Raw genomic sequence first — 12,342 nt, 5'->3', positions numbered from 1 at the left:
ATCTTACTACTTACCAAACACCAGTGTCATATGTCATCTGTGTTCAGGGAGGAGCTTCACCTGATACGTGTGCCTTGTGTGAACGCGTCCTTAGTGAATTATAATGTTACTTATGTCCCGGGGTGAGGTCACCCCTGTACTTAAGGCTTTCTGTTATGTATAACAGCAGAGGTGCCGCAGCAGCTGCTTCCCTATGGGGAGCAGAAGAGCCTCTACATCATCAGCCGGTACTGCACCAGTGACCCGACCCAACAGTGTGGTAAAAAAATAAGTGGACGCCCGTCTAAATATAATTCTGTAGTAATCTTGGTTCTGGTGCTGTATCTATGTCATAACCTAGGTTACGGTACAGGATCTATGTAGTAATGTTCTGTGACTGTATTTTAAAGGTTTAGGCTCCAGGCCCAGCCGGGTTTGTGGTCCAGTTTGCGCTGGGTGGAGACGGGGGGGGAGTGACCAGAAATGGGCAGATATAGGACCTGCTCACTCCTTGCGGCGCGGAGCGTTGTGCTCACCGCCCCATGGACCGTGCAGAATGCGTCTTTGCGGAGGCCGTGAGCTAGCTGCCGCTAAGTCGTCTTAATCCTGCACGCTCTAGGACCCTGTGCACACACATTCCCAGTTCTGAGTAGTCAAACCAGTGGAGGGCTCATATTAATGTTTTGAGTCAGCTGTGTAAATGTTGAATTTCAGCGCAGCTGAGCACCTATAGCGTACGGCGCGCCCCATGTGCCCGGACACATTGTACATCAGTGTCTGTACAGCTTCTCGTCTAACGAATCCTCCTCAGTGTAAATAATAGGACACAAAGTGACGGGATCTCACGGGGGAGCGGATCATCTGCGCGCTGAATGCACATCCTCCGGAGCTGACAGCACGTACAAAGTATCGCCATGTGTGACCAGGAGCACGACGCCCGCACCCCGAGCCCCCCAAAAACACGCCAGCCTGTCTAAATACAAAGACTGAGCCGCATATGACGGCAGATGGCAGATCCCCCTCTCATCCCTCATCCTGTCACATGTAATCTCCGGGGTTTAGCGCGGATGGCATCGGGATGGGCACGCGGGCGCTCTCCTGGGCAATCATTAAAGGAGAAGCCAAGATTTACTCCAGGGCTGCAGATGGAGCAGATTAAGAAGTCATCACATCCAGAGATTACACACAGTCCGGTGCCACTCTGCGCCCAGGACTGTGCCAGGCTCTCAGCAGGACTATAACGAGGACCCCCTGCCTGCCATGCGTCCAGGCCTGATGGGGCAGCAGTCACATCAGTCACATCGAGCCCTGGTGCTCACTGGGGCCCAAAGGCCACTGTAGGATGGGGCCGCATTGTGAATGGCACATGGTTCTAGGGCCCCGGGGGTTCATGGTTCTGGGGCCTAGTGGGTGCAGCTGGTGCTTTGCATAGCTTTTGTTCTCATGCCTCTGTTCTGGGGATTCTTGATTTTACGGACTTGCTAAATATCAGCGGTGACAGTGGCGCCTCCTCCTCTGCTTGCTGAGGCCTCGTCAGGTGCATCAGGGAGCCATCTCATTATATTGGCCCTTTCCGCAATGGCTCCTGCGAGCGTCCAGAGGTAATTTGTAGATATCAGGGGTGCGGAGAGGGAACATTTTTGAAATGTTAATTGGTGACAGGCCGTGGCGTCCTCCAGATTGAGCAGCGCGGAGCAGGTCATTAGTCAGCCGCGATATCGTCTCATTGTGTCTGGGTAACAGATTTGTTGTGGCTGGTAATAGGGGCCATTAATGGGCACAGGGCGCGGCGAATCTGTAACGCCATTGTGTGCAATGAGAACGAGGCCCGTGCCCCATACTCACACTGAGGGACGGCGCGTTTATGGCGATACTTTGCTTTAACCATCTGGCAGACGTATAAATGTATTTATTAGCCTCTCACTCACATCCTGCACTCCTATGGGATCATTCACACGGCAGAGGATTTATGGCTCAATCACATCCACATCCACACACCACCCCAGATCTGCAGAAATCTACTCCTCCCTGGTATATGTGATATAACCACCTGCAACGCCCCTGCCAATACATGGACAGAGGAGTAGTTGTGAACAGCGCGCTCTCCAGGTTAGGAACTGACAGAGGGAGTTGCGGACGCTCCAGGAAGGTTCCAGAACCTGAGCACTAGGTATTAGCAGCTGTAGATTCTGCAAGGGTTAAGTATATTTGAATTATCATCCAATTGTATTCCCCTATGTAAGCTGGAGTGTGATTGGAGAGTAAGTCACCACCTGACCAGGGTAATAAAAAACCCTGGACAGGGAGGGGCGAGCTCTTGGGTCAGTCAGTTCCAGAAACTGCTTTGAGCACATGCTCTTACCACAGGCCTCCTAGTCCTCAGCTCTCACTATAGAGCACACCCAGTCACACAGGAGAGGCAGTGTCTGTGCTTCATCAGCACTAACACTCAGCTAATCCCAGGACAAGAGCTGCAGCTTCCACACCTGGACATAGCTCCATCCCAGCCTGCATCTGCTACCAGGCTGGTGACCCAATTCCTGAGGAGCACTCTCTATGACCACTCCAGTAATCCGGAATCTGTTCTGAAATCATTTGGCCCGTTGCCTGCAGTTGTTCCAATAAAGAACCGTGAGTTATCTTTGCACAACGTTACCTCCATCTGCTCCCTGGATATGGCTGTTACCACCACAGGCTCCCCCATCTATTACCTAGGGACTTATCTTACAGACACTCAGGGGTTACCCCAGGGAAAACTAGTACATCAGCCTCTCCCTCCATATTCCTTGCACACACCACCTGCTGGAGAGCTGCCAGGCTGTAGGACAGCCCTCCGGCCCCCATACCAAGCACCGTGACCACAGCGTGCCCTAGGCTGCAACCGCCAGCCACTCCGGTATTCTGGGCCCCGGCTGTCTGCAGGCCCCAAGAAATGGCTAGGCCCTGGTGGGGAATGTTGCACACCACACCGGATCCTCCTCCTCCCTGTTACATGTGATATAACCCCCACACAGGCTCCTCCTCCCTGTTACATGTGATATAACCCCCACACAGGCTCCTCCTCCCTGTTACATGTGATATAACCACCACACAGGCTCCTCCTCCCCGATACATGTGATATAACCCCCACACAGGCTCCTCCTCCCTGTTACATGTGATATAACCACCACACAGGCTCCTCCTCCTCGATACATGTGCTATAACCCCCACACAGGCTCCTCCTCCCTGTTACATGTGATATAACCCCCACACAGGCTCCTCCTCCCTGTTACATGTGATATAACCCCCACACAGGCTCCTCCTCCCTGTTACATGTGATATAACCCCCACACAGGCTCCTCCTCCCTGTTACATGTGATATAACCCCCACACAGGCTCCTCCTCCTCGATACATGTGCTATAACCCCCACACAGGCTCCTCCTCCCTGTTACATGTGATATAACCCCCACACAGGCTCCTCCTCCCTGTTACATGTGATATAACCACCACACAGGCGGCTCCTCCCCGATACATGTGATATAACCCCCACACAGGCTCCTCTTCCCTGTTGGCTCCTCCTCTCTGTTGGCTCCTCCTCTCTGTTACATGTGATAAAACAAAGGCTCGTGTTGTAATATCTCTTTTTATTGTTACATAGCTGTGGATCGTACAAATCGTTTTGTCATGTATCTTGTTGTTCGGTGTCTCCTGATTAGTGGCCTAATAATAATAATAATAATAATAATACATTATAAAACAAAGCCCCTGCGTGGCCCCTCCCCCTGCGTGTCCGGGGGGCGGGATCTAGGGCCACCTCTCTACCCCCGGACACTTCTATGGGGCGGGGGGGTCCTCTCTACGCTCACATATCTGCACGTATATATTATATTATGTCATAAATAATTTTTTCTTATTCTTTTCTTTATACTTTTTACATAAACGAAATTCATTTCTCTTAATAAATCCGAAAAACTACTTCAAACGGAACGACATTCATGGCGGAACAGACAAATACAGCGGAATACTTCAGAGAACGACGGACATCATACGTGATACATAAGATTACAGCGCGGGCGGAATGATCCGGAACGTCCTCCCTACAGTCTCTGCTGCGGATCCAGAGTCTCTGCCCGGATCGTCCTCGGTAACAGTCACGGCCGTCGTCAAGGCGTCTCTGTTACATTTGTAGCAGTTTTTAATGACCTTTTCTATAAGTTCCTGAAGTTTTCTCGTGGAGGGGGGGGGGGAAGGGTTAGTTTATGTTTCGGGGGGGTCATCCAATCCTCTGGCCGTTGCCGTGATTTTGGCAGCCATTTGCAATCTACATACCGAGTCTTTTTTTAGTTTTTCAGGTTTTTTTTCTTGTGTAATTTTGGTCGAGGATTTAGCTACAACTCGTCGGAGCGGATGACGTGGAACAGGGTGACGTTGTAGAGGACCTGGTGGCCGTTGTTCCAGGCGTACAGGGCGCGGTCCTTGGGGTTGTAGTCCAGCATGGAGATGTGCGAGTACTTGTTCTGGAAGGGGATGTCGATGTACTCGTAGTTGGAGGTGTTGGTGTGGTAGGCGTAGTGCACTTTAGTTCCTCCGGAGTAGCCATTGGTGACGTAGAGGGTCCCGCAGATCATGAAGGCCTCGCCCGCGCTCCTCTTGGGGTACCCCGTGTTCCAGGTCTTCAGGATCTGGAGTGTGTTGGGGTCCAGTTTGCTGATGACGATGTTGCCTGCGTTTTGGTTGGTGGCGTAGACCACCCATAACCCACCCTCGTCCACCATGATGTCTATGTCTGACTGCCCCCCCCAGGCGTAGTGGTAGACGTTAGTGTAACCGGCAGAGTCCAGGCTGCGAGTCTTCAGGATTGTCTCTGACTTTAGGTCGAATCGGATGATGATGTGACTTTGGAACTTGTTGAAGTAGATGGATCCATTATAGACGACCTGGCCGGTCCCGGACCACGGGTGGGGGAGGCGGTGAGAGGTAAAGTTGTCGCTGTTCATGAAGTCCTCCATAGACTTGTACTCCCGTACAAAGCGGTTATTGTGGTACCCGTCCATGTACCAGACCTGCGGAGCAAGCGACAGACATAGTCAGCAGGGAGCGGCGCACAGCAGCACAGAGTATTTCAGAGAGGAATAAACGCTGAATTCTGGGGTCGTCTCCAAGTCCTTCCTTTGGTGCCGGCATGAGTCCCCCCCTCCATCCCCGGCAGGTACCACCTCCGGCTACACAATTTACATATGACATTTCCAGAGAAAATGTCATCTCCCACAAGGCTGAGAAATGGCGGAGCACCGGCTGCCACCGCTCCATTAACCCTCTCATACACCAGGCAGGAGGAGGGCCCAGACATGGAGACCTGTGTATATGTATAAGCTAGGTGCACAGCAGTGTGAGGACACAGCAGTATCCTGTGCATTCAGGGTTGTGCTCAGGACAATGGGGAGGGCAGTTATGTTGGTTGTATGACTTTTCAGCAGCTGTAAAGTGAGACTTCTGTGCATGTTGTAGGGGGTGTAGAGGGGACGAGCTTCTTACCCTGTTATCTCCTTCAGGAGCCAGAGGATCCGTCATCCATGACCCAAACCTTGATCCGGAGGCCTTGATGGTGACCGGCTCGCTGATGCCCGTCAGCTTCCCGCAAGCTAAAAGACAGGAAAAAGATGTAAATGTTAGGAGGGAGGAATGGGGCGATACTCTGCAGCTGTGACATCACATTACGGAGGGTTCTACGCTGACGCCGCTCTACTCCAGTGTAGACCCCATGTCTAGGATCATCATCTACAATCACGGCCATAAGTTGTGAGAATGATACAAATGGTAATTGTTACAAAGTCTTCGGCATCAGGTGTTATAATGGTAATTTGCATATTCTCCAGAATGTTATAAAGAGCGATCAGCTTAACAGCAATTCATTACAAAGTCAATATTTGCCCAGAAAATGAACTTTTTCCCCCAAAACACATTTCCCCTTCATTGCCGGGGCCTTAGGCAGAGCAGCGGCCATGGTGTCAGTGATGTCTCCAGTAACACAGGTGCGGGGGCTGATGGGGACAGGGCTGGGGACAATGTGTCATGTGTAAGTAACAATCACCACTGGGCAGTATAATAGGAGCAGGTAACATGGTGTCAGTGATGTCTCCAGTAACACAGGTGCAGGGGCTGATGGGGACAGGGCTGGGGACAATGTGTCATGTGTAAGTAACAATCACCACTGGGCAGTATAATAGGAGCAGGTAACATGGTGTCAGTGATGTCTCCAGTAACACAGGTGCAGGGGCTGATGGGGACAGGGCTGGGGACAATGTGTCATGTGTAAGTAACAATCACCACTGGGCAGTATAATAGGAGCAGGTAACATGGTGTCAGTGATGTCTCCAGTAACACAGGTGCAGGGGCTGATGGGGACAGGGCTGGGGACAATGTGTCATGTGTAAGTAACAATCACCACTGGGCAGTATAATAGGAGCAGGTAACATGGTGTCAGTGATGTCTCCAGTAACACAGGTGCGGGGGCTGATGAGGACAGGGCTGGGGACAATGTGTCATGTGTAAGTAACAATCACCACTGGGCAGTATAATAGGAGCAGGTAACATGGTGTCAGTGATGTCCCCAGTAACACAGGTGCGGGGGCTGATGGGGACAGGGCTGGGGACAATGTGTCATGTGTAAGTAACAATCACCACTGGGCAGTATAATAGGAGCAGGTAACATGGTGTCAGTGATGTCTCCAGTAACACAGGTGCGGGGGCTGATGGGGACAGGGCTGGGGACAATGTGTCATGTGTAAGTAACAATCACCACTGGGCAGTATAATAGGAGCAGGTAACATGGTGTCAGTGATGTCTCCAGTAACACAGGTGCGGGGGCTGATGAGGACAGGGCTGGGGACAATGTGTCATATGTAAGTAACAATCACCACTGGGCAGTATAATAGGAGCAGGTAACATGGTGTCAGTGATGTCTCCAGTAACACAGGTGCGAGGGCTGATGGGGACAGGGCTGGGGACAATGTGTCATGTGTAAGTAACAATCACCACTGGGCAGTATAATAGGAGCAGGTAACATGGTGTCAGTGATGTCTCCAGTAACACAGGTGTGGGGGCTGATGGGGACAGGGCTGGGGACAATGTGTCATGTGTAAGTAACAATCACCACTGGGCAGTATAATAGGAGCAGGTAACATGGTGTCAGTGATGTCTCCAGTAACACAGGTGCAGGGGCTGATGGGGACAGGGCTGGGGACAATGTGTCATGTGTAAGTAACAATCACCACTGGGCAGTATAATAGGAGCAGGTAACATGGTGTCAGTGATGTCTCCAGTAACACAGGTGCAGGGGCTGATGAGGACAGGGCTGGGGACAATGTGTCATGTGTAAGTAACAATCACCACTGGGCAGTATAATAGGAGCAGGTAACATGGTGTCAGTGATGTCTCCAGTAACACAGGTGCAGGGGCTGATGGGGACAGGGCTGGGGACAATGTGTCATGTGTAAGTAACAATCACCACTGGGCAGTATAATAGGAGCAGGTAATATGGTGTCAGTGATGTCCCCAGTAACACAGGTGCGGGGGCTGATGGGGACAGGGCTGGGGACAATGTGTCATGTGTAAGTAACAATCACCACTGGGCAGTATAATAGGAGCAGGTAACATGGTGTCAGTGATGTCTCCAGTAACACAGGTGCAGGGGCTGATGGGGACAGGGCTGGGGACAATGTGTCATGTGTAAGTAACAATCACCACTGGGCAGTATAATAGGAGCAGGTAACATGGTGTCAGTGATGTCTCCAGTAACACAGGTGCGGGGGCTGATGGGGACAATGTGTCATGTGTAAGTAACAATCACCACTGGGCAGTATAATAGGAGCAGGTAACATGGTGTCAGTGATGTCCCCAGTAACACAGGTGCGGGGGCTGATGGGGACAGGGCTGGGGACAATGTGTCATGTGTAAGTAACAATCACCACTGGGCAGTATAATAGGAGCAGGTAACATGGTGTCAGTGATGTCTCCAGTAACACAGGTGCGGGGGCTGATGGGGACAGGGCTGGGGACAATCTGTCATGTGTAAGTAACAATCACCACTGAGCAGTATAATAGGAGCAGGTAACATGGTGTCAGTGATGTCCCCAGTAACACAGGTGCGGGGGCTGATGGGGACAGGGCTGGGGACAATGTGTCATATATAAGTAACAATCACCACTGGGCAGTATAATAGGAGCAGGTAACATGGTGTCAGTGATGTCTCCAGTAACACAGGTGCAGGGGCTGATGGGGACAGGGCTGGGGACAATGTGTCATGTGTAAGTAACAATCACCACTGGGCAGTATAATAGGAGCAGGTAACATGGTGTCAGTGATGTCTCCAGTAACACAGGTGCAGGGGCTGATGGGGACAGGGCTGGGGACAATGTGTCATGTGTAAGTAACAATCACCACTGGGCAGTATAATAGGAGCAGGTAACATGGTGTCAGTGATGTCCCCAGTAACACAGGTGCGGGGGCTGATGGGGACAGGGCTGGGGACAATGTGTCATGTGTAAGTAACAATCACCACTGGGCAGTATAATAGGAGCAGGTAACATGGTGTCAGTGATGTCTCCAGTAACACAGGTGCGGGGGCTGATGGGGACAGGGCTGGGGACAATGTGTCATGTGTAAGTAACAATCACCACTGGGCAGTATAATAGGAGCAGGTAACATGGTGTCAGTGATGTCTCCAGTAACACAGTGCAGGGGCTGATGAGGACAGGGCTGGGGACAATGTGTCATGTGTAAGTAACAATCACCACTGGACAGTATAATAGAAGCAGGTAACATGGTGTCAGTGATGTCTCCAGTAACACAGGTGCAGGGGCTGATGGGGACAGGGCTGGGGACAATGTGTCATGTGTAAGTAACAATCACCACTGGGCAGTATAATAGGAGCAGGTAACATGGTGTCAGTGATGTCTCCAGTAACACAGGTGCAGGGGCTGATGGGGACAGGGCTGGGGACAATGTGTCATGTGTAAGTAACAATCACCACTGGGCAGTATAATAGGAGCAGGTAACATGGTGTCAGTGATGTCTCCAGTAACACAGGTGCGGGGGCTGATGGGGACAGGGCTGGGGGACAATGTGTCATGTGTAAGTAACAATCACCACTGGGCAGTATAATAGGAGCAGGTAACATGGTGTCAGTGATGTCTCCAGTAACACAGGTGCGGGGGCTGATGGGGACAGGGCTGGGGACAATGTGTCATGTGTAAGTAACAATCACCACTGGGCAGTATAATAGGAGCAGGTAACATGGTGTCAGTGATGTCCCCAGTAACACAGGTGCGGGGGCTGATGGGGACAGGGCTGGGGACAATGTGTCATGTGTAAGTAACAATCACCACTGGGCAGTATAATAGGAGCAGGTAACATGGTGTCAGTGATGTCTCCAGTAACACAGGTGCGGGGGCTAATGGGGACAGGGCTGGGGACAATGTGTCATGTGTAAGTAACAATCACCACTGGGCAGTATAATAGGAGCAGGTAACATGGTGTCAGTGATGTCTCCAGTAACACAGGTGCGGGGGCTGATGAGGACAGGGCTGGGGGACAATGTGTCATGTGTAAGTAACAATCACCACTGGGCAGTATAATAGGAGCAGGTAACATGGTGTCAGTGATGTCTCCAGTAACACAGGTGTGGGGGCTGATGGGGACAGGGCTGGGGACAATGTGTCATGTGTAAGTAACAATCACCACTGGGCAGTATAATAGGAGCAGGTAACATGGTGTCAGTGATGTCTCCAGTAACACAGGTGCGGGGGCTGATGGGGACAGGGCTGGGGACAATGTGTCATGTGTAAGTAACAATCACCACTGGGCAGTATAATAGGAGCAGGTAACATGGTGTCAGTGATGTCTCCAGTAACACAGGTGCGGGGGCTGATGAGGACAGGGCTGGGGACAATGTGTCATGTGTAAGTAACAATCACCACTGGGCAGTATAATAGGAGCAGGTAACATGGTGTCAGTGATGTCTCCAGTAACACAGGTGCGGGGGCTGATGAGGACAGGGCTGGGGGACAATGTGTCATGTGTAAGTAACAATCACCACTGGGCAGTATAATAGGAGCAGGTAACATGGTGTCAGTGATGTCTCCAGTAACACAGGTGCGGGGGCTGATGGGGACAGGGCTGGGGACAATGTGTCATGTGTAAGTAACAATCACCACTGGGCAGTATAATAGGAGCAGGTAACATGGTGTCAGTGATGTCTCCAGTAACACAGGTGCAGGGGCTGATGAGGACAGGGCTGGGGACAATGTGTCATGTGTAAGTAACAATCACCACTGGGCAGTATAATAGGAGCAGGTAACATGGTGTCAGTGATGTCCCCAGTAACACAGGTGCGGGGGCTGATGGGGACAGGGCTGGGGACAATGTGTCATGTGTAAGTAACAATCACCACTGGGCAGTATAATAGGAGCAGGTAACATGGTGTCAGTGATGTCTCCAGTAACACAGGTGCGGGGGCTGATGGGGACAGGGCTGGGGGACAATGTGTCATGTGTAAGTAACAATCACCACTGGGCAGTATAATAGGAGCAGGTAACATGGTGTCAGTGATGTCTCCAGTAACACAGGTGCGGGGGCTGATGGGGACAGGGCTGGGGACAATGTGTCATGTGTAAGTAACAATCACCACTGGTCAGTATAATAGGAGCAGGTAACATGGTGTCAGTGATGTCTCCAGTAACACAGGTGCGGGGGCTGATGGGGACAGGGCTGGGGGACAATGTGTCATGTGTAAGTAACAATCACCACTGGGCAGTATAATAGGAGCAGGTAACATGGTGTCAGTGATGTCTCCAGTAACACAGGTGTGGGGGCTGATGAGGACAGGGCTGGGGACAATGTGTCATGTGTAAGTAACAATCACCACTGGGCAGTATAATAGGAGCAGGTAACATGGTGTCAGTGATGTCTCCAGTAACACAGGTGCGGGGCCTGATGGGGACAGGGCTGGGGACAATGTGTCATGTGTAAGTAACAATCACCACTGGGCAGTATAATAGGAGCAGGTAACATGGTGTCAGTGATGTCCCCAGTAACACAGGTGCAGGGGCTGATGGGGACAGGGCTGGGGACAATGTGTCATGTGTAAGTAACAATCACCACTGGGCAGTATAATAGGAGCAGGTAACATGGTGTCAGTGATGTCCCCAGTAATACAGGTGCGGGGGCTGATGGGGACAGGGCTGGGGACAATGTGTCATGTGTAAGTAACAATCACCACTGGGCAGTATAATAGGAGCAGGTAACATGGTGTCAGTGATGTCTCCAGTAACACAGGTGCGGGGGCTGATGAGGACAGGGCTGGGGACAATGTGTCATGTGTAAGTAACAATCACCACTGGGCAGTATAATAGGAGCAGGTAACATGGTGTCAGTGATGTCTCCAGTAACACAGGTGCAGGGGCTGATGGGGACAAGGCTGGGGACAATGTGTCATGTGTAAGTAACAATCACCACTGGGCAGTATAATAGGAGCAGGTAACATGGTGTCAGTGATGTCTCCAGTAACATAGGTGCGGGGGCTGATGGGGACAGGGCTGGGGACAATGTGTCATGTGTAAGTAACAATCACCACTGGGCAGTATAATAGGAGCAGGTAACATGGTGTCAGTGATGTCTCCAGTAACACAGGTGCGGGGGCTGATGAGGACAGGGCTGGGGACAATGTGTCATGTGTAAGTAACAATCACCACTGGGCAGTATAATAGGAGCAGGTAACATGGTGTCAGTGATGTCTCCAGTAACACAGGTGCGGGGGCTGATGGGGACAGGGCTGGGGACAATGTGTCATGTGTAAGTAACAATCACCACTGGGCAGTATAATAGGAGCAGGTAACATGGTGTCAGTGATGTCTCCAGTAACACAGGTGCGGGGGGCTGATGGGGACAGGGCTGGGGACAATGTGTCATGTGTAAATAACAATCACCACTGGGCAGTATAATAGGAGCAGGTAACATGGTGTCAGTGATGTCTCCAGTAACACAGGTGCAGGGGCTGATGGGGACAGGGCTGGGGGACAATGTGTCATGTGTAAGTAACAATCACCACTGGGCAGTATAATAGGAGCAGGTAACATGGTGTCAGTGATGTCTCCAGTAACACAGGTGCAGGGGCTGATGGGGACAGGGCTGGGGACAATGTGTCATGTGTAAGTAACAATCACCACTGGGCAGTATAATAGGAGCAGGTAACATGGTGTCAGTGATGTCTCCAGTAACACAGGTGCCGGGGCTGATGGGGACAGGGCGGGGGACAATGTGTCATGTGTAAGTAAGAATCACCACTGGGCAGTATAATAGGAGCAGGTAACATGGTGTCAGTGATG

At 51.4% G+C, this 12,342-nt stretch overlaps 1 protein-coding gene across 3 annotated transcripts in view; it reads right to left on the bottom strand.

Annotated features, from left to right (window-relative positions):
• Nucleotides 1-3,583: 3,583 nt before the first annotated feature.
• Nucleotides 3,584-12,342, bottom strand: part of OLFM1 (olfactomedin 1) — a 94,654-nt gene continuing 85,895 nt past the window's right edge. For all 3 annotated transcript variants that reach the window (XM_072125806.1, XM_072125805.1, XM_072125804.1), the window contains exons 5-6: nucleotides 5,495-5,601; nucleotides 3,584-5,022 (exon numbers count right to left, since the gene is read on the bottom strand). In XM_072125806.1, coding sequence (XP_071981907.1) covers nucleotides 4,348-5,022; nucleotides 5,495-5,601 — 782 coding nt within the window. In that variant the 3' untranslated portion in view covers nucleotides 3,584-4,347. The remainder of the gene's footprint in view (nucleotides 5,023-5,494; nucleotides 5,602-12,342) is intronic.

Source organism: Engystomops pustulosus, chromosome 9 (assembly GCF_040894005.1).
Source record: "Engystomops pustulosus chromosome 9, aEngPut4.maternal, whole genome shotgun sequence".
In the NCBI taxonomy this organism is placed as follows: Eukaryota; Metazoa; Chordata; class Amphibia; order Anura; family Leptodactylidae; genus Engystomops; species Engystomops pustulosus.
The sequence above is the reverse complement of the archived record's forward strand: the minus strand, read 5'-3'. Positions and strand labels throughout refer to the sequence as shown.